Here is a 20,945-nt window from a genome sequence, read left to right on the forward strand (position 1 = left end):
ATTCTGCCTTGTTCTTTCATAAGTCCAAATCACGAATCAGGTCATTTAGTTCTTCCTGTGTTATTCTGTGTGGGGTTGATGATGCACCACAGTGAAAATCTGGATCACTGCATGCTGATGGACCAGGAGAAGAACAGGTCGACTCACCTTTGTCTTCGTCAGATGAATCAAGAGAATATTCTGCTGGAGGTTCTGGAATAGGAAGTCCCTCACCATGTGGAACTGGTCTCAATGCAGACGGAATGTTTGGATAGACTATTCTCGACTTCTTTCGCTTCGTTATTCCGCCGGAAAGAGGAGGAACCAAGCAGAAGTAACAGTCATTTAGGTGGTTGCTTGGCTCTCTCCACACCATTGGGACTGCAAACGGCATTGATGACCTTCTGCAATTCAACCACTGTGAAAGCTGTGTTGTACATGTAGCACAGCATATATGCGGAGCCCAAGGCTTGTCTTGGTCACCAACCTTGCATCCGAAGTAAAGATGATATGCCTTCTTCACTTGAGAATTGATACTTTTCTTCTGGTTGGCAAATGTCACTTCCCCACAAATATAGCAAAAATTGTCCGCGGTATTAACACACTTTCGAGGCATTACTGTTCTTTATTGTACGTAAATGGATAAAATAATAAGTTTTATGTAACAGTAGCTTGAACTGTCTCGCACAACGTCTAAAATATTTTAAATGCTGAACCTATCTGATTGGGCTTTATATAGTACACTGCTTACGTCAGCTTCAGCAGCCGCCTGGCATTAGTATAATAGGCCTACACATGTATAGTACACTGCTGACGTCAACTTACTTCAGCAGCCGCATGGCATTAGTATTGCATTGCATCAGAAAATGATGCAATCAACTGTGGATGATGTGAGCATGGTGGTATTATGCAATGTTACATCATTATTCCGGATGTTGCTGCAGTCCTACTGGAGAAATTTACACAGTGAAACATAGAAAATGAGGTATATGAATATCTTCAAAACGAGAGCCAATACAAATTTTTCACGGTTATATTCGTGTTCGGCACACCAAAATACTACAGATTAGGGCCTTTTCAAGTCAGTAATGATTTCACTGTTGACCAGTGTTATTGGTACGTATGACTTGTTCACACGTAGGGCACAATCTCAGGAGTTGACAAGCACATTTCTTCTGTGAACCTTGCGTTTTCAGATGTTGTTGGTAACAGGTAGGGCTGACAAACGTGCGCAGACAAGTTGAACAAGGCACTGGTTCTTCGCTCAGACAGGGTGAAGAGGCCAAACATCCTGAGCATTTCAATCCACAATGCTTGTGTTGCTCTCGGTTATTATAACCATGGTCACATTTCTCACAGTAATAACCGTATCGCAGGAATCCGGTGATACTGGTAATGGTATCGAAATGGTCATCGTGATAATAAACATGAATGTATTTTCCGTCCTTAAAATCTTGCCCTCGAAACAACAGAGGCCCGCGCATTTCTTGAGGGTGCACTTTCAAGGTGTATCGTGGAGCTAGGGCATCTTGCAATTTTTGCATCTCAGGAATGCCACAGGGTGTGTCTTTGGACAGGCCAGCTTGTTGCAACAGTTCTGCTTCGTTTCGTTGTTTGGCTCGATCGGATCGTTGAATAGTTTTCCAGGTTCTTTTCCATTCTACCGTGTCGTTCTTGTTGGCATAGGTTCGTCCCACCACGATGGCACGGGCTAAACACATCTGGTCATGAGGGTTGTGAATTCGGACGAGACTCTTTTTGGTGTTGCGAAGGTCGTCCACCAATAACATCTTTTTGCGTCCAGTCCCTTGAGGGGGAGAGACGTGGGTCATGTCCAGTGTGGCTTTACCATCGGTGATGTCAAACTGATCATTAGATTGTTGTACGTGTTGAATCTTGTCCATGACTTTCGAAGCGGTCAATTCTGCAGGGGTGCTAAACTCGATCCAAACAGGGGATTTCAAACCGTCGCGTTGTATGGAAAGTCTCAAGCGATCGTCTTCTTTGGGTTGACATTGTCGCTTGAGTGCAGTGAGCAAAGAATCCCACACCCCAGTGATGAACACTTCTGCTTTCTCTAACGGCACTTCAGCCTTGAAATCTTTAAACTTCACCGTGTATTTGTAAGCCGTGGTTCTAAATTTTCTAGAGGAGCGCTTTTCCGTCTCTCGAATGGAATAGTATTTTTCAGGGTTGACTAAGGGTGGTGAACTTGGTTTAGAGGTTTCAAATTCTGGTTCACTCATGTCCTCTTCAAAATCACTGGCATGAATTTGTGCCAAGATTTCAGCCCTGGTACGAGGCGATAGATCACGTTTCTGCCTCTTACTTTCTTCTTCTTTCTTCTCAAATGAATAGGATCGTTTCATCTTGAGTGAAAAACGTCAAATGACTCAAGTTCAAACACCATAGACTAATTTATAGTCATGGCAGACTAGCGTATATAAAAGGGTGTGTGTCTTGTCCTTTCACTATTCATTTCAGTCTCAAGCCGAGCACAACGATGGAAGAGACTAACCAAATCGAACGTTTCGTCAGAGCTTTGCGAGGGGTCATTAGAAAATTCTCTTCAGACCAGCCTACGGACTACTCTCCTTCCTTTCGAGATAAAAGTCAAGATACTTGCTATATCTGTCAGAAGAAAGGGCATTGGTCTTCAGAGTGTCCAGACCGTCAAAAAAGAACAAAAATGGGGGCTAAAAAAGACAAAAGTCAAGATACCTGTTATTATTGTAAAGATAAAGGACATTGGTCTCCAGATTGCCCAAAAAAGAAACAAGAGGAGTCAGAAGAAAAGAGGGATTCTTCGGAAGAAGAGAGGGATTCTTTTGAGGAAGAAAGAAGACAGGTAAAGAAAAAGAAACAGGAGAAGAAAAGAAGAAGGGAAGAAAGCGAGGAGGAAGAAGAAGAGGAAAAGAGTGTGACGGTGAAGAAATTTAAAAAACAGAGAGACTAAACAAGGAGACAGAAGTAGTCAATGAACTTTTAATTAAAGTGTTCTGTTATGAATTGTGAATTGGATTGTAAAAAAATGGAGAAAAGAATAAATTAATTATACAAGGTAAGTGTCTTTGAGTTATGATTTTAAAATAAGAACGTACACTCACGCACTCATACACAGAAACGTACTATAATGGTAAAATGGGTGGGGGTTTTTTTGAGTTATTGGCAAATTGAAAGGCTATCTCTTTTCGAGAAATGTGGGTGGCCCTGAAAAGGGCCTTTTTATTTTGGTGTAGGGGTGAGTTTAAGCAATCAACTTTAACTGCCTTAAGCCTTTGCCACGGCCAAGGCCTACTTCTGGACTGCGTAATGTTGATGATGATGATAATGATTGGGTTGAAATCACTAAGGGTGGTACGGTAGGCTTAGTCACAGGGTTGACGTGTTTAGCTCGGGAAGGTCGTATTCTCTTCGGTCGTGATAAAGAAGTCTGATACATTTGTTTCAGACTTCTTAACTCCGCTAAAATGTCCAACAGTACCGTGACCGTTTGATTTTCACCCTCTTGTTTCTTTGCTGCTACTTCTTCTTGCTGTTGTTTTTTTCTTACCTCTTCTTCTTGCTGCTGTTGCTGTAGGAGAAAAGCTTGTTCCGCTTCCTTTTGTCGTTGTATAAATTTCTCCAATTCTTCTTTCTGTCTCTGTCTAAAATTCTCCACCTGCGGTAATGAAGAAGGTAACGAAGGTTCCGGAACAAATTCTTGCGAGGAGAGAAAATCCACAAAATCCCAATTCACCTCTTCTGAAAGTAAGTCCGGGTTCCCTTGGGCGGTCTCCCCTGTTGGTGGACCCCAATGGATCGTTTTCTGAGTTTCCGTCATGTTGAATCACTGTCGCATAGATTGACTGCACACAAGCGCTAGCGAATCTATATAGACCACGTGACGTCACAGACTGCTCTCTTCGGATTGGATGCGAGCTGACTGAATTTTGTAACGCGTGTTCGGATTGGTGAATGAACTCAATCCGTTTCAATCCTGCCTCTACCTATAAATAAGCGCAGTTCACTGCATTGATTCACCTGTTCTCGTCGCTTCAAGATGTGGACCACAGTTGAGTCATCCACCCTTGTGTCTTCCATGATGTTTAGGACGGACATGCTCATGTATGTCCGATCCAAGTGGACCGTTGTCCACAGGACAAACACCAGCCTGTGGATACGTAGGATCTACGTTGAAAGACAAGGATGCCTGAAAAGAGTGCTGATTTACGGACCAACAGTGAGACGCAGCCTAAAGACAAGAAGAAGATCAATGCGGTGCCCTTTATGTTAATGAATACATTAACATAAACCCAAAGGCCCTTTTCAGGGCCAGCCATATTTCTCGAAAAGAGAATGACTTTCCAATTGCCTACCCCTTTTTTATTTTTTATTTTTTATTTTTTTTTTAAAAAAATATATAAAAAATCCCATGTTGAATTTCCCTTGACGCTATAAAGTCCCACCCTGTTTAAATTTCTTTGACGCTATACAGTCCCCTATTCCCATGTTCAAATCCCCTTGACGCTCAACAGTCCCACGATTTTTCTCCATGTTAATTTCCCTTGTCGCTAATCTGTCCCACGATTTTTCTCCATGTTAAATTTCCATTGTCGCTAATCGTTCCCAGGGGGGTCTGTAATGCTAATTCCCATTGTCGCTAATGTATCCCCCTTCACTACTGACATCGGACCTTCACCGACCCAAGAACCGAATAAGACTGTCTGAGAGACCCTGCTTAGCACCCTCTGTTGCTGCCCCCATCCTAAAACTATGAGTTTTGAACAACTGAGGGTTAAAACCGCATTTGAGGAGGGCTGTGCGCAGCGCTTGATTTAAATCTTGCCTGGTTATGGGCACCCCACCCCAACCCCCGGCCCCGGTAAGGAAAAGTGGTCCCTTCTGACAACTCCGCAGTTGTAAATAATGGCGTAGCGCGTGGACAGGGCATTGGTGAAAAACGGTGCCATTGGAGTGTTTGTAATGCGTAAACTGTACAACTAAACCATCATCATTAATCCGAACCTAAGAGAAATGAAGCAGGTTTGGATTGCAGCAAACCAGGCCGCCTAACGGTCATTTCCCCCAGCCGCAGAAAAGCATGACATGCAATAAGAAACATACGCTTGAATAAAGCCGCCCTAAAACTATTGTGGGTAAATGTCGGCAGGACTAGTACGAGTTTATTTAGTATGCCTTTATCAATTGGTAGTCTGGCATCTGTGTTCGGTAAATGTTTATGAAGCGCTTGCAGTAGTTTATGAATAACAAAGGAATTGGTTGGGTCAGGGAAATTTCTTAGTTTGTGCACATAGCCAATAGCCGAGACATAGGTAGATATGGTTGATGATGCATATTGTTTTTCAAAAAGATACGATATAAAAAGCGCCAAATTGGTATTTGAAACCGGGAAAGTGTTGTGAAGGTTTAAAGTGGTGGAAAAAACGATGTAATGTTTCCAACTGCGCCTGTAAGATTCTGCCGAAGATGGAGAAATAGCACTTTTCAATAACATGGACAGTATCACTCCCAGTCTGCCAATGACGGTAGTTACGGGATTTTCTCTGCGCAAGGTGAGAGCTGGAGGAATATGTGCACCTGTTGGCGAGAAAGAGCATCCGCTAAATCGTTTTGAAGACCAGGGACGTGACGGGCGCAGAACAAAATATTGTAGCGGAGGCAGGTGAGGACCAGACGCCGAATCAAATACATAATGTCGAATTCCCTGCACGACTACTTATTGATGATATGAACTAAGGCCATGTTATCAGTATGGATATAAATACAATTGTTAGCAAGCGGCAGTGGGAGTTAAAACTTAAAATTCCACACCAAATATTTTCTGAATCCAGGATTGCGTCTCTGCTCCTCTGCAGTTCAGTTGAAAGTTACACTAATTACCATTCAAGTAACTGCGCAGTTGCAAGCCCTGACAAATGATTGGCCAGTGAAACCCGTGTGACCACTCCGAGTCAATTCAGTTGGCCCTTCCGGGCTATGTTCACTGTCATAACAGAGTAAGGCAAAAAAGTCGATCCAACCTCATGAATCCACCCATAAATGTACTTACGCAGGCGTAAGTAGTTTTGTAGCGCACACACTTGGCAGGGATGCGAGGAGATCATTCACTCGCTCAAGACACAGTTACCTGCAGTAAATCTAAATTCTGTTCAAAGGGCAAATATATGCATTTGTATGTGATATAAATAAAATATATGTATAGTATGTACACTGTATCAATGATATACTACTCGTATAAATGTTTCATTAAATGCAAACTCGGCAAGCCTCGTCTCCTTTTCATGAAAAATTAAAAATCTCGTGGTATATCATTGATACAGCGAACATCCTGTACACACACACACACATCATATATATATATGTGTGTGTGTGTGTGTGTGTGCGTGTGTGTGTGTGTGAACTGCGAGAAGCGTGTTCAGTAGCTTGAAGACCAGAAATGTCCTTTTAGGCTTCGTTCTTTTACCAGAACTAAAACAAATATAAAAGTGTAAAAAAAAAGATATATAAAAATAATATATTATTTTCCCCATAGGCCTCTATCTTCCAATTTATCCAATAGTTTTATGCATATTATCAGCAACAGAGTTAATGATAATAGACACAGAGCTGAAGAAACGGTTATTCTTGACAAATATATAAATGAAGCGGATAAACTCCTTAACAGTTATCTAAACTAAGTGAATAAATACGTGTAAACCACAACAACAACCAAATGTGCAAGCATTAAAGGGGTGACAATATATAGATCCAAGGCAAGTATCACTATTTTTAAAAAAAAGTATGAGAAAATCGTTGCCTAAGGAGAAATGCTTATACGTAAGGTCTCGGACAGGACTAACCTTATAAAACCAAGTTGAGATCCATTTAAAATTAATTTTTGCAAATTCTACACACAAGCAAACCGTGCACTTATGTAATTATATGAGTCTGTTATAAACCATTATTGTCAGCTGGTTACTGATCCTTAAACTAACCTCGTGATACTCTCTTGTGATTAAACCACTGACGGGAACGTATTTATTACATATTTTTAGTCGAGGGTGGCCAACAGGCAATGCCTTCTTCCATCACCCGAACATATTCTTGTGTGACCAGTGATGCTCTTTGTTTAGACCAAGGTGAAGTTCTGTGTAAATACAACATATTTTATGTGACCCCAGTGCATTGTACGTATATATTTTGTTCACGATACAGCGTGATTCATCGAACACCAGAGCCGAAAGAATAACTTTTAAAGTGAAAAATAATTTTAACAAAGTTCCCTGCAAGGAATCAAATGTTTCCCACTTAAGCTGGAACGTGGCGAAATCTGATCCGCTTGCTGATAATGTTCACTCTCTTGTTCAGTGTCGTTAGTTTGCTAACATAAAAAACAATATTTGAGAATCTAGAAGAATGTAATACCTGCAAATCTTCGGTATATCTTTTTTACCAGTCTCTTTTTTTAGCTTTCTTTATCGGCTATACCACCAAGAATAAATTATGTGCTTAACCGCATATATCTATTTTTAGACATGAGCTGGCAGATTCCTTTAATGCTTTAATGCATTCCTTAAATGAATTTGTCAGCACGTTTTGTCGCCTTCCAAAGGTTTGCCCACCTCTTTAAATATGTTAATCTTAATGAGAAATCATCTTTAATTGTGAAAAGAAATTCTCGTTTAGAGAAAGATGAAAATTTTGAGACAAATTTCTATATTATTTCCTTGTTAACAAGAAACAACGGTTGGTCAAAATAAATATTGCCAGCTCTGTGTGCGTGTGTGTGAGAGAGAGAGAGAGAGAGAGAGAGAGAGAGAGAGCTGGGGGTCATTTCTTTTAAAAATACTTGTCAATACTTTTAAAACAGACGAGAACAGATTCTATAATTCCCTATCTATCTTTTCATGGAAAATTCTTCTTCAGCGGTACACTTTACCACTAATGACTTATCAATTTAATCAACACAGTTGACACAAATTATTTCTGAATTATTTTGATTTTTACTGAAATCTTTTATCAAATTATTGCAATTGTCAGTTTCAATAGTCTTTATATTCAAATAAATTTTAAAAGGAATATACAAACAAATAAATTAACATAGGAACAAAGAGTGAGTATAATAAGGAAAGTGAATGTGCAAGAAAAGAAGCAAATAGGGAAATTACGAAATAAATGTGCCCACGAGTAACTGAGAGTTAAAAAGCGCTTGCATTTACCTGTCACTGACATGTCAATCTCCGTCGGGGGTTTCTCAGTTTCTTTCTTCATTAGTTATTCTATCCACCATGGCTAACCTTTCTGGCGCTGAGAACTGGTGTTAAACCCGGGAAAAAACAAACATGGAAATGTATGAATTTACGGCGTGTCATGCAACGGTCATTAGGATAACGTTTTAGAAATTGATGCTGCAGAATTAAGCAGTAAGCTAATTGCTGACATCAAAAGGGTGATGAACTCTCGACCGTATGGTATATATTAGCACGACCATATTGTATATAGTATCACAACCATATTGTATAGACTCATCTTATAGCCGTATAAACGTCATCCTGCATATTATTCTGTTGTAACCATCTATAAAACTCTCCATCGAACGGATAATCAAAACACTTAACGGATCTACACATATTCTTCAATCGTCATATAGTACGTGGTTGCTGTAAACTCCGCGCAAGAAATATGGAGTATACATCACAACTCACTGATTTGATTAACTTACCTGTAATGCTTATAATTTTGACGGCGGTTTTAATATACTTAGTGTTCCTGTCTGGACCCAAAAATATTCCACCTGGAATACCCAAATGGAACCTGCTTGCATCCATTTCCTTCTTCATGAAATTGGGTCAGCGCCATGAAGGGACCATGCAAAAGATGAGGACAAAATACGGAGATATTTTCAGCGTGTACATGGGTCCCCAGCTCGTGGTAATTGTTACCGGTTATGACAACATTCATCAGGTTCTGGTGAAGCAAGCCGATGTTTTCAGCGATAGACCGACATGGTTACCTGGGGCAAAGGAGATGACAAAATTTGGAAAAGGTATCCAAAAACTTATCCTGGCTGTTTAATAAAATAATTTTATGAAATACGCATCTCTCTCTCTCTCTCTCTCTCATTAGTGTGGTCATAAATATACCTTTTTCAATTAAGCACGAACGCCAAATTTAATTAAAGATTAAGTATTAGCAGATTTTGTAAAAAGACCCAATACAATCCTATACAACTGGTGTTAATTAACAACAGATCCAATACATGCCCACAGCTGGTGTTAATTAACAGCAGACCCAATACAAGCCTACAGCTCGTCTTTATTCGGAAATAAAAACACAAACGCAAATAGTGTGATAATACGTCCATAATTCGTAGTGTGAGATATACATTATAAGTTGCATCTTTACATCTGCCATTCTTTCTTTCTAAATTTGATAAATGTCATACGGCAGTCCTGCAGCTTTTTCATATCTTCGTATTCTTTGTGAGTGATTTTATGTGTTTTTTTCAATATTATTATTATTATTATTATTATTATTATTCAAAAACATAACTAAAATTCAGAGGTTAAATATACTTGAAAGTTGTTTTGAACCAACCCATATAAAGTTACATGACAACACATGCAGTGGTGTCTTCAGACTATGCTGTTCATTAGAAGTGAGCGATATTTCCGGTTCTACTAAATACTGCTAAGCCTGACAAAACCGGACAAAGCCTGACAAAGCCACACAAAACCTCACAAAGCCACACAAAGCCTGACAAAGCCACACAAAGCCATGCGAAGTCAATTTTTTTTAAAAATGCGCATTTATATTGCTAACTATATTGATAAATAAATTAACAAAGCCGAAAGATTAATTTTCAACATATTGCAGATTTAAATGAGCGAAAATTGGGCGACAAAGTTCGAATTTCAAACAATCATAAAGTATTGATAAAATATGACTCAATCATGTTGAAATGTTTGTTACAATTTTATACATTATTCTTTCAATTGATTATGGAAAGGAAATTCAATTTTCTAATATATGTTATCATATGCAAAATACAATTGGGTTGAACTTCATTAGTTTAATGTTGATACACTGTATTTCATGTTGTAAAAATTTGCTTGACAAGACTTTGAACAAAAATCTATGTACATATTTACAAATTTTTAGTTAGCGGCGGGACATGTCATATTTGATAGAAATCTGAATTCGATTATAAATAAAATAATGTGATACTTTCTATTGTTTGTTGTTTTGTATATATATATATATATATATATATATATATATATATATATATATATATATATATATATATATATATATATATATATACTGGTTAGCAGCTGTAATTATTATCGCGTTGTTTCTTTGGCTATAGGCAGTGTCGTGCCCAATAAGCTTCGTCTCCAAGACGTATCGGTCCTACTATACACATGAAAGACGCACAAACACATATATAACTATTGTGAATTATGTTAAATATTAAATCATGCATTTTCTCAAACATTTTCTTATTATTATTTGTACAATATTATAAGATTTTTAAAATATTTAATTACGGTTAGTGTAAGTTTATACAAATATCGTCCAAGAATGGAAGTTGAATTTTCTTATTTATTAATTCTAACATTTCTCCTTTTTGTTTAACAATAAAACATCCTCAGGTCAATTTATACAAATATTTAATTTAGGTTAAGTGTTGGGAGAAAAAAATAGACAGGATCACGACAGGCAAATACATGGCAATTACTTACTATATTCGAAAATATATAGTGTTGATACCAAACTTATATCAATAAATTTAACAGAATTAGAAAATGTTTGCTTTGTCTATGATCATTGTTCTTTTTATTATTATCTATTTAACTCAGTACAAGGATAGAAACGTTTTGAAACTTACAACACTGGAAATTATTTACTGTTGATACAAAATTTACGGCAGGTGGTAGTGAAGTGCTATTGTATTTCATTAACACTCGTCAACGCCTGTTATAATCACAAGTAGGTGAGTAGGACCGTGTTACCTTTAACTCAGTTAACACATGTATATTATGCCATTTTATGACATTGTGTGCCTGTGTGAAAAATAACCATTTATGTCGATAGTTTATAATAGACAGAAAATTTTAAAAATAATAAACATTACAGTTAAGACTGTCAGGCTCTGTATGCTTTTTATGAGATGCAGTGTATTTGGAATTTGTCTCCCAATTACCGGTCATTCATTATGGTGTGCGTAGTAAATCCAACACTTTTCTTGGTGTTTATGCGGCAAAAACAACATACAACAATAGTACAGTTTTATAATCACTTTGTATGACTTGTCAGGCTGTGTATGCCTTTCTTATGAAACATCGAAAAGTTTGTTGAGTTTGTCAACCTATGTTTCGACAATCAGTCAAATGAACAGTTTATAAAATAAGAAACATTTCAAATATGTTTTTTTTTCTCAGATTTTATTAGTACTTTATCATTATTTATAATTATGTTGAAAACTAGTCCTTCCGTTTGGTTAAATTATTCGTCAATATAATTTACAATATACATTTTTCTAATATGACTTCGCACGACTCTGTCAGGCTTTGTGTGGCTTTGTATGTCAGGCTTTGTATAATTTGGACATACTGAAATATTGCAATTTCTTTCGATAATCACACAGATGAACAATTTATCATACATATGATTTTCTTATTATTCGAATTCGAACTTTGCCGTCAAATTGTATTGGTTATTTAATTCGGCAGAATTATGTTGAAAACAAACCCTTCAGTTTGGTTAATGTATTCGTCAATATAATTTACAATATAAATAACTTGTCTAAGGTGACTTGAATGACTCTGTCAGGCTTTGTGAGGATTTGTTAGGCTTTGTATGACTTTGGCTTTATGTGATTAGTATATATTGAAAAAATTGCACTTTCTCTCGATAAGTTCAATGAACAATTTATAAAGTAATAAACAGTTTACATATGATTTTGTCATACTTTGTTATAACTCCTTCATTATTCGATTTCAAATTTTTACTCTGTCGTCCAATTTTCGGTCATTTAATTTTGCATAAATATGTTGAAAACTAGTCTTTCGGCTTTGTTAATTTATTCATCAATACAATAATTAACAATATAAATACGCATTTTTTATTTGACTTCGCATGGCTTTGTATGGCTTTGTGAGGCTCTGTCGGGTTATATGGGGCTTAGCAGTATTTAGTAGGACCACTAAATTACTGGTATACCGGCATATCGCTGTACTTTTTCCGGTGGTACGTACCACGGTCATTTTCACGGTAGCGGTACGTCGGTAATTTTCGTCCGTAAGAAATGTACGGAAGTTCCCGAGGAGTCTTATTGCGACTTAAATAATTTCAACATCGTGTTTGAATGACTGATGACAAACTATTTCAACAAACTAAGTTTGCTTTAAATGAACAGCTGTATCTGTCCGAAATTAATGGCGAATATTAAAAATATGCCTTTACTACATACTCATTTAATCTTACACCCATTATTACATACCGATTTAATCGCACACCCTTTATTATGAACCCATTTCATCTTAACACCCTTTATTACATACTCATTTAATCTTACACCCTTTATTATACACCCATTTAATCTTAACACCCTTTATTACATACCCATTTAATCTTACACGGCTGATCTGGCTTTATTACATACCCATTTAATCTCACACGGCTGAACTGGCGCTCGATACAGATGTTTACATTTTAAATTCTTGCTACTGTCCAAGTAGACCACTCATATGGCCTAGTGATTAGAGCGTCCGCCTCGGATGCGGGAAGTCGTGGGTTTGAACCCCGGCAGCGTCATACCAAAGACTTATAAAAATGGTACTTGCAGCCGCCTCTCTAGGCGCACAGCATTAAGAAGTTAGTGTTGCGACTGGTTGGCTTAGTGTCAGGATAATGTAATCGGGTGTTACATCATGCTACATGACTGCGGCATGATGCCCTAGTGCTAGACATCACTATAAACTGCCACGTTGCAGACATCGTAGCGAAATGACTGAAAAATTGTTAAAGCTACGTTGAAAAAAAAATCACACACTCACACACACACTGTCCAAGTAGTAAATGAAGAGAGAAAATAAAACAATATAGTTTAGAATTTTCTTGTTTAAAATATCCAAATAAAAATCTAGTCTGCGTGTTAGACAGAAACTGAATCTTCGTTTTGTTATTAATATATGCTTAAATTATCATCTTTAAGTTAAATGCATCAATAATTTCTTATAATGAAAACGCAAAAATATAGACTTTGAATGTACCTTATATATAAACACCTGCATTTGTTTGTGTACCGGATGCCAAACAAGAGGTCACGTGTTTGAAACTCGCGGTGGTATCCCAATTTTTTTAAAAAAATAGTGTATTTTTACGTTCAAACGTGAACTGCTCATAGTAATATTTTCTATTACTTTATTTTTATCTTAAAATGTATCACTTCTGTCCTAGGTCGGGCAAGACAGTTTAAAACTTTCTGTTCAAAACTTAATATATTTAAGTACTGTTACTACTGTTATTATGTGAAATCTGCCCTGAAATTGGTTTGGAAGTAGAGTGTGTGTATTCAGTAATAATGGTGTATGAAAAGAGGGTCACTTACTGGTCCAAAACCATTTTATCCATTGGAAAAGTAAAGAAAAACCCAAATGCCATTACTGCAGTGTAAATTCTATACAACAGTTTTGATGAAGTCAAAGCTAAAGAGTTAGTCACCATCTAAGCACTGCAGACAGTTCGATGACAAAGATGTACAGTATATATCTAGGCCTAACCCCGATTACGTACGTCAAATGGGGATTTTTCAAAGGATTGTACAATATCTTTTAATAAAACGCCAACTACCTAACTCATATTTTAAAAATATACAATATACAATTTTTAAAGAAGGTGGAACTAAAAAGGGGATATGCAATCCATATAAAACCACTTAAGAGCTTTGTTCCAAGTCTGGGGAAAGAACTCGTTTGTTTCGGCGTAGGGACATACGCTTCAGCCTCACGGCTTCGACATATTCCTACACTGCATAAACTTTTTTTTCCCTCGCCCATTTGGAACAAAACACAAATGTCACGCATGCCAACGCAGTGGTCAAATGGAATGTCCTGAAACATATTCGAGACAAATCCAATTTTCGGGAAAATTTAGATTGAAAAAGCAACCCATGTTTTAGTTATTTATCTGCGTATGTGAATGTACTAAGTATATGTATTCCTTTGTGAGAATGCTAATCATCCTATGTTTTGCAGAAGCGTACTTGTTTCCTGTCTGAACTTTACTTTATTTTCTCAAGTCCATTATATTTTCTCGCTTATTGAGTAAGAATATGTCTCATGTTTACTATTCCTTTCTCATAAATATCTTACCTGGGTGTTGACATCTTACCTGGGCGTTGACATCCTCCTTAAAGTTTACCTGACTATTATACCAATAGTATATATGCTTAATTTCTGGCAGTATCAAATACTTTCTATTTTTATCAATAGGCTTTCGAATGTCAACACTATGTTTCTAATAATACAAGCTTAATCATCTCACTCTACAGTTTTTAGATTGCAGCTTTTTAAATAGCATACACATAGCAAATTCATCCATTATAAGACATTCACTTTTCGAGACGGGGCGATGATTTTATTTTGAGCTGAAGTATTTTCTTTTCTTTTATCTCAAGATAATTTATATTTTTCCAAATAATATAATGGTAATAATTTAATGTTATTTTGCTATTAATCAGAGCAAAATAGTTTTCCAACTATTCAAAGACAGAATAAAACAAACAGTTATCAGGCCCCATCACCAGAACATTGAATTGTTGGTCCCTAATTTTAAAACAAGTGTATGAACAGCACATGACATAATAGCATTAAATAACTGTGTAGAGGTGCGTGGGGAGTACTTTGAGGCGATGCACTGACGTACTCTTCAATCATAAAGAACTTGTAGAGGTGCGTGGGGAGTACTTTGAGGCGATGCATTGACGTACTCTTCAATCATAAAGAACTTGTAGAGGTGCGTGGGGAGTACTTTGAGGCGATGCACTGACGTACTCTTCACACATAAAGAACATTGTTGTACAGCATTCATATTCATGACTTTTTTTTAAATACCTCTCGTATACCCTTCCCGTGCAGTCGACTATAAATATACATCAACAGCGGCACAAAATTACTATGGTTTAATAGAATTATTTCTAAAGAAACTCGATTGAGAGGAAAGGCGTGGAAGGAAGAGGGGAAATCTGATATTACATTTAAGAAATGTTAAATAAATTAATGATCATTGAATTTTGAACATTTTGTGTGTGTGTGTGTGTGTGTGTGTGTGTGTGTGTGTGTTAAATTTGCATTGTTTGTTATTTTTTGGGGGTACATTTTTTAAATTTTGTTATATGCTATTGGTAATGGATAATCGTATTTTTTGACATGAGTTTGTTAAAAATCAAGTTCATTTTCTACTTGACCTGAATCATCGTTTTTTTTTTAATTCTGTGAACAACGAATACATAGCTAACATATTCTCTATGGGTATGGTTTGACTATTGGGATTATTATCTTTGCCTTGTTTTTCTAGAAATTATTTATTCGAGCTTTGATATATGAGCAAAATAAATTGGTCTATTGTTGTGTACAGTAGTTTATTTGGGCTGGAATTTTATTTATTCAAATTACTTATTTACAAAATACAAAGTACTCATCAAAAATCACATCATTGGAAATAGAGACTTGAATTTCAAATAAGGATATATTCTTGGAGTGTATTATTGTGATCCAACCAAAGACTGTTTGCACATCACCACTGCACGAGTCATCACAAGCACATCAGCGCCCCGAGCCTTTTATTTAATTTTGATTTCCACTAAAGTTTATTCAGAACATTAATCATTAGGACTTGTTTCTGTAATTCTATGATTATTTAGGATTTAATTCGCTATACCGTAAGTTCCTTTTGTACATTTTCACTTTGTATTGTAGGGAAACGCATTATTTGTTGAATTTTACAAAGCTCGTTGATTCTCACTCTTTTCTTTTACTTAGTATAAGACCATAGAGACGTTATAGGAGTGCCAGAAAAATTATGGGCATATAGTATCGAATAAAGGCTAACCTCTACAAATGTACATAAAAAAGCTACGAGATTGTACTTATAAAATGGGCCAAGATTTAATTGTAATTTTTGTCTGAGTTTATTTTATGCGAAACAATTGTTTAAAATGGCTATTGGCTATACTTGAAACTTTGTGAAAGTCAGCTATCGAAATTATTGATCAAACTCTGGGTCTTAATCCATTAAGGAAAATCCATGTACGAGTTTCCTCTAGAGGCTGATACCGATTTATGCGCCGCACTGTTAAATAGGCAGTCCACCAAGTATCCTTTAATCTCGTTTATCCCCTATCCATACGGCATGCAAAATGTCCAGTAAACTTTTAACAGTATTATACATTTCACACCTATTCATTATAGTATAATGTATGGTTCCTTTGTAAAAAAAAAAAAAATGTCTGTTCTAAACTGTTCACACTTTTGATTTTGTCATTTTACAATCCTGCGCGTTAAGTATTATTGAGATTTCTATGAACCAACTTGTTGGATGTATCTAATGATGATATTCGTTAAATATTGTTTTGATATCACTGGAAAATATATACAAATCTTGAATGTGCAGATCGTAAAATCTGTACTCATTTATTTGCATCTATATGAATCTCAACATCCTTTCGTCACAATTTTGTTTAAATTCTGTCTATTCTTTTCTAGTTTAATGACATATTAAGGAATGTCGTAGAGTGGGTTATACTTTACCTTTTCTACTTATTGTTACCTCTACTGGTCATAGACCAGAAGAGCTTATGGGGTGGACTTTCATCCGTCGTCCGTTTGTCCATTAACACACGTGTGTTATCGTTACTCTTCCTAAACTACTTGAAAGATTTCCAGGAAATGTTATACCACATTCATCCTTTGGTCTAGTTAGCCCTCATGCATCCAAGATGGTCTCCATAGCGGCCATCTTGAAAATATTGTTATCGCTACTACTCCTGAGAGTATGATCACATTAAAATGGAGTTTTCACAAGAAAATTTCTCATGATGTCTAGTTAGTTCTAAATGAAAATTGTGCTGATCTTGGTCCAATATGACCACCACATAGCGGTCATCTTGAAAACCTTGTAATCGCTGCTCTTCATGAATGGATGGTCGTATCAACATGAGGTTTACAGTGAAAGATGTCTAATGATGTCTACTTGGTCCTGGAGGAAAATGGTGGCAATCTGACCTTGAATATTGCCGCCACAGAAGACACCTATAAAATCTTTTCCGTACTCCTTATGGATGTTATGTCAAGTTGACATGGGTTTTTCACCAAAAGATTTCTTATGATGTTTACAAGAAACCTAAATAAAAACGGTCTAATCTTGGACCTCATATGGCTCCCACAGTGGTCAGCGTGAAAATCTTAATATCAGCCCTTCTCGTAAATGAATGGTCATATCATCATGGGGTTTTTCACTAAAAGACCAGACAACGTTTGGTTGATTTTAAATTAAAACGTTGTTGACATTGCGTTCAATGTATCCGTCTTGAAATTCTTGTTTTAGCCACTCCTCATAAATGAAAGTCATTTTAACATCGGGTTTTTATCTTATGGTGCCTATTTGGTCTGAAAGGAACATTAATAATCCTTAATATGGACAGTGCTGTGACTGTCTTGAAATTATTGTCATCTCTACTCCTAAATCGTATGATATATCAACATGAGGTTTTCACCAATAAACCTCTTATGATACCCAGCTGATCCTAAATGAAAAGGGTGCAGTCCTACACCCAAGAAATCTGTCATGACGGCTGTCCTGAAAAACTTGTTATCACTAATCTCACACTATGACAGTGTTTTGACCGAAAGGCTGCTATTGATGTCTATTTGGTAATAAATGAAAATGGTGCCAACCTGAGATCCAATATGTCCACCACAACAGCTAATTTGAAACTCTTGATATCGCTGATGATTAAAAGAGATGGTCTCAACACTCGGCAGTTAAAATGAAGAAATGATAGTATCTTCAACTCCTTGAAAATCGTCTCGCCCAATAGAGCATTAGTCCCTTCAAGGGACTCTAGTTTTATATTGCTGAGCCAAGAAGTGATCATTTTTGTCTGTCTGTCTGTCTGTCTGTTGGCTCTGTCTGTCTGGCTGGCTCTGTCTGTCTGTCTGTCTATCTGTCTATCTATCTATCTATCTATCTAACGTTTGTAAAAGTGAAAAGATTTAACTTTGGCATATATTTGAATAAAAAATCACCCTGGTGACCACGTACTAACCTTACTAAATATATGAGTTCCCCAGTAATCGATGAATTCGTAACCATTTTCACACCCAGTCACCGCTGGGGACAATGTAGGGGTGGATTCCCTGCAGCCATTTTCATACCCAGTGACCTCTGGGGACAATGTAGGGGGTGGATTCCCTGCAGCCGTGTTCACACATAGTCACCTCAGGGGAAAATGTAGGGGGTGGATTCCTTGCAACCATTTTCACACTCAGTCACCTTTGGAGACAATGTAGGGGGTGGGGTGGATTCCCTGCAACCATTTTCACACACAATCACCTCTGAGGACAATGTAGGGTGTGGATTCCCTGCAACCGTTTTCACACTTATTCACCTCTGGGGACAATGTAGGGAGTGGATTCCCTGAAACCATTTTTACACCCAGTCACATCTTTGGACAATGTAAGAGGTGGATTCCCTGCAACCATTTTTACACCCAGTCACCTTTGGGGACAATGTGTGTGTGTGTGTGTGTGGGATTCCTTGCAACCATTTTCACACCCAGTCACCTTTGGGGACAATGTAGGGGGTGGGGTAGATTCCCTGCAACCATTTTCACACCCAGTCACCTCTGGGGACAATGTAAGGGTGGATTTCCTGCAACCATTTTTACACCCAGTCACATATGGGGACAATGCAGGGGGTGGGATGGATTCCCTGCAACCACTGAAGCCATGTCCAGAACAGGAGTTAGAATGTTTGCCGATTCTCGAAAATCCGGACCCGATAGGTGGGCATACCACCATATATTACTTTGCGTTCCTAAAGCTTCCGATACATACATCCGATATTTTTTATAGAAGCCATTGCCTGTGCCGCAGATAGCGTTCACGCTTGAAATAAATATATTGTACTGCAGCTTCTAATTAGCTGTAATCAGGAAATTATATCGCAATAGCGTTATAAACATACTGCAGATATTGGTGTAGATTTTGATCGTTCTGGAATTAAATATGTTTGTGCATTTATTTATTTATTTTATTTTAATTATTTTTATTTATTTGTCTGTGCGGAGTCAAGACGACGAAAGATGCGCAATAGTACCAAATCTGATTATTAAGCAAGAACTCACAAAATGTACACAACTAGTTCATCTGATCTTGCTACAGTTAAGTGTCGATTCGATTGTCTGATTGTGTCAGGCATTGGTTGCTCACTCCATTTTGTCTTCGATTTTACTTGTGGATTCATTTTCCACCTTATCCCACATTTCATAATAAAATTAACGATTTCTGGATTTTAAAAAAAAAAATCTTTTATTTTAAATAATACTGAGTATTCTTTTCTTAGGAATAGGTTTAAATGATGGGGAGACGTGGAGAGTTTTACGTCTGCTAACGTTAAAGGCCCTTTGTGATAATGGAGTGGGTAGAACGTCATTTGAAGAGATGATTTTTGAGGAAGTCGACGCTATCTCAGAAGCTTTACTGGAAAAACAAGAGTCACACGAATTCATGCACCTGATAACTTGCGCTCTCAATAACGTCATCAACAGTGTCGTCTTCGGCGTCCGGTAAGTAAAGAAATAAGGCAAAGGTTCACAAATATCGTATGGAAAAACTGCGAAGAGATATTAACAAGGCTCCTTTTCATCAACAATCTCTAGTTTACTGACATAGCCCAATCGGAACGTTGCTCAGCCATTTCCATCGAGAAATATGCTCGGATATAAGAACACACACCAATTTAATAGGATTGGGGATTCTCCTCCGACGGAGTGCAACACATATGAGGCCGCAGAAAAACTTACTTGCTTGTTACTTTTGTCTCAAAATTAGTTCCCAGCAAAGTTCTCTGTTGCAGCTAATTATGTCCAAGGTTTCTTTCTTGTACTGACGAAAAAGGCAGAGGATGTTTCGGATGGAAGGCTTGTATAGTTTCTACATTTGTTAATCAGTACTGCCTCATTACTCACAGTGCACTTTCGCCAAAATACGCACTGATAAGCACACCATAATGCTCACATATATAAAGAATAAACAATTTTTACCTTTAAATTCATACCGAGAATGCATAAATCTTACTTTTGTATCATCATCAAAAATGTGAGAGGAATACTTCTTTAAAATAGACTGGTTCTACATTCTTGGTACAGGACGGAAGTAAAAATTATGACCCGAGATCCTAATACCTACAATTACGGCAATGACCGAGTATATGGGGTGAGGCCAACAATTATTTGATTAGATATTAACTACATCCATTTCACCAAGCTCAGTTCAGACAAACAATCCAATAACAACAGGATTCCAAGGGGTGACATTGCCATGATGGCACATAAACAGCAGCAGGGGGGGCGAATCCGACATTTTGTCCAAACGTCATTTGGCTTAATTAGTACTTTCTGCACTCAGCGGATCCGGTGTCGTCAGCGCCTGGTAAAAAAAAAACGACGTCGTCGCCGTTGTCATCGTCGAGGGGCCAAATTGACAATTGTCCGGACGTCATTTGGTTTAATTAACACCTTCTGCGCGCCGATCCCCAGCGTCGTCAGCGTCCGGTAAACACATCGACGACCGCGTCGATGTCATCGCCCCCCCTGCTGCTAAGTGGTTACAATGAAGATCCTCATGATCTTACAAACAGAGTGATCACTAACTCCTCCTCTTGTAGGTCAATTAGGTTATTTGACTGATCGGTAA

The 20,945-nt window shown here is 37.4% G+C and overlaps 1 protein-coding gene across 1 annotated transcript in view; it reads left to right on the forward strand.

Moving 5' to 3' along the window:
- The first annotated feature begins 5,474 nt into the window (after positions 1–5,474).
- The window catches only part of LOC149800240 (cytochrome P450 2F2-like), a 40,907-nt gene continuing 25,436 nt past the window's right edge, over positions 5,475–20,945 (forward strand). Inside the window, exons 1-4 of the mRNA XM_089958374.1 lie at positions 5,475–5,644; positions 7,495–7,573; positions 8,815–9,007; positions 19,594–19,816. Of these exons, the coding sequence (XP_089814500.1) occupies positions 5,475–5,644; positions 7,495–7,573; positions 8,815–9,007; positions 19,594–19,816 (665 nt within the window). The remainder of the gene's footprint in view (positions 5,645–7,494; positions 7,574–8,814; positions 9,008–19,593; positions 19,817–20,945) is intronic.

Source organism: Sinohyriopsis cumingii, chromosome 5 (genome assembly GCF_028554795.1).
Source record: "Sinohyriopsis cumingii isolate HCF-2022 chromosome 5, ASM2855479v2, whole genome shotgun sequence".
Lineage (NCBI taxonomy): Eukaryota > Metazoa > Mollusca > Bivalvia > Unionida > Unionidae > Sinohyriopsis > Sinohyriopsis cumingii.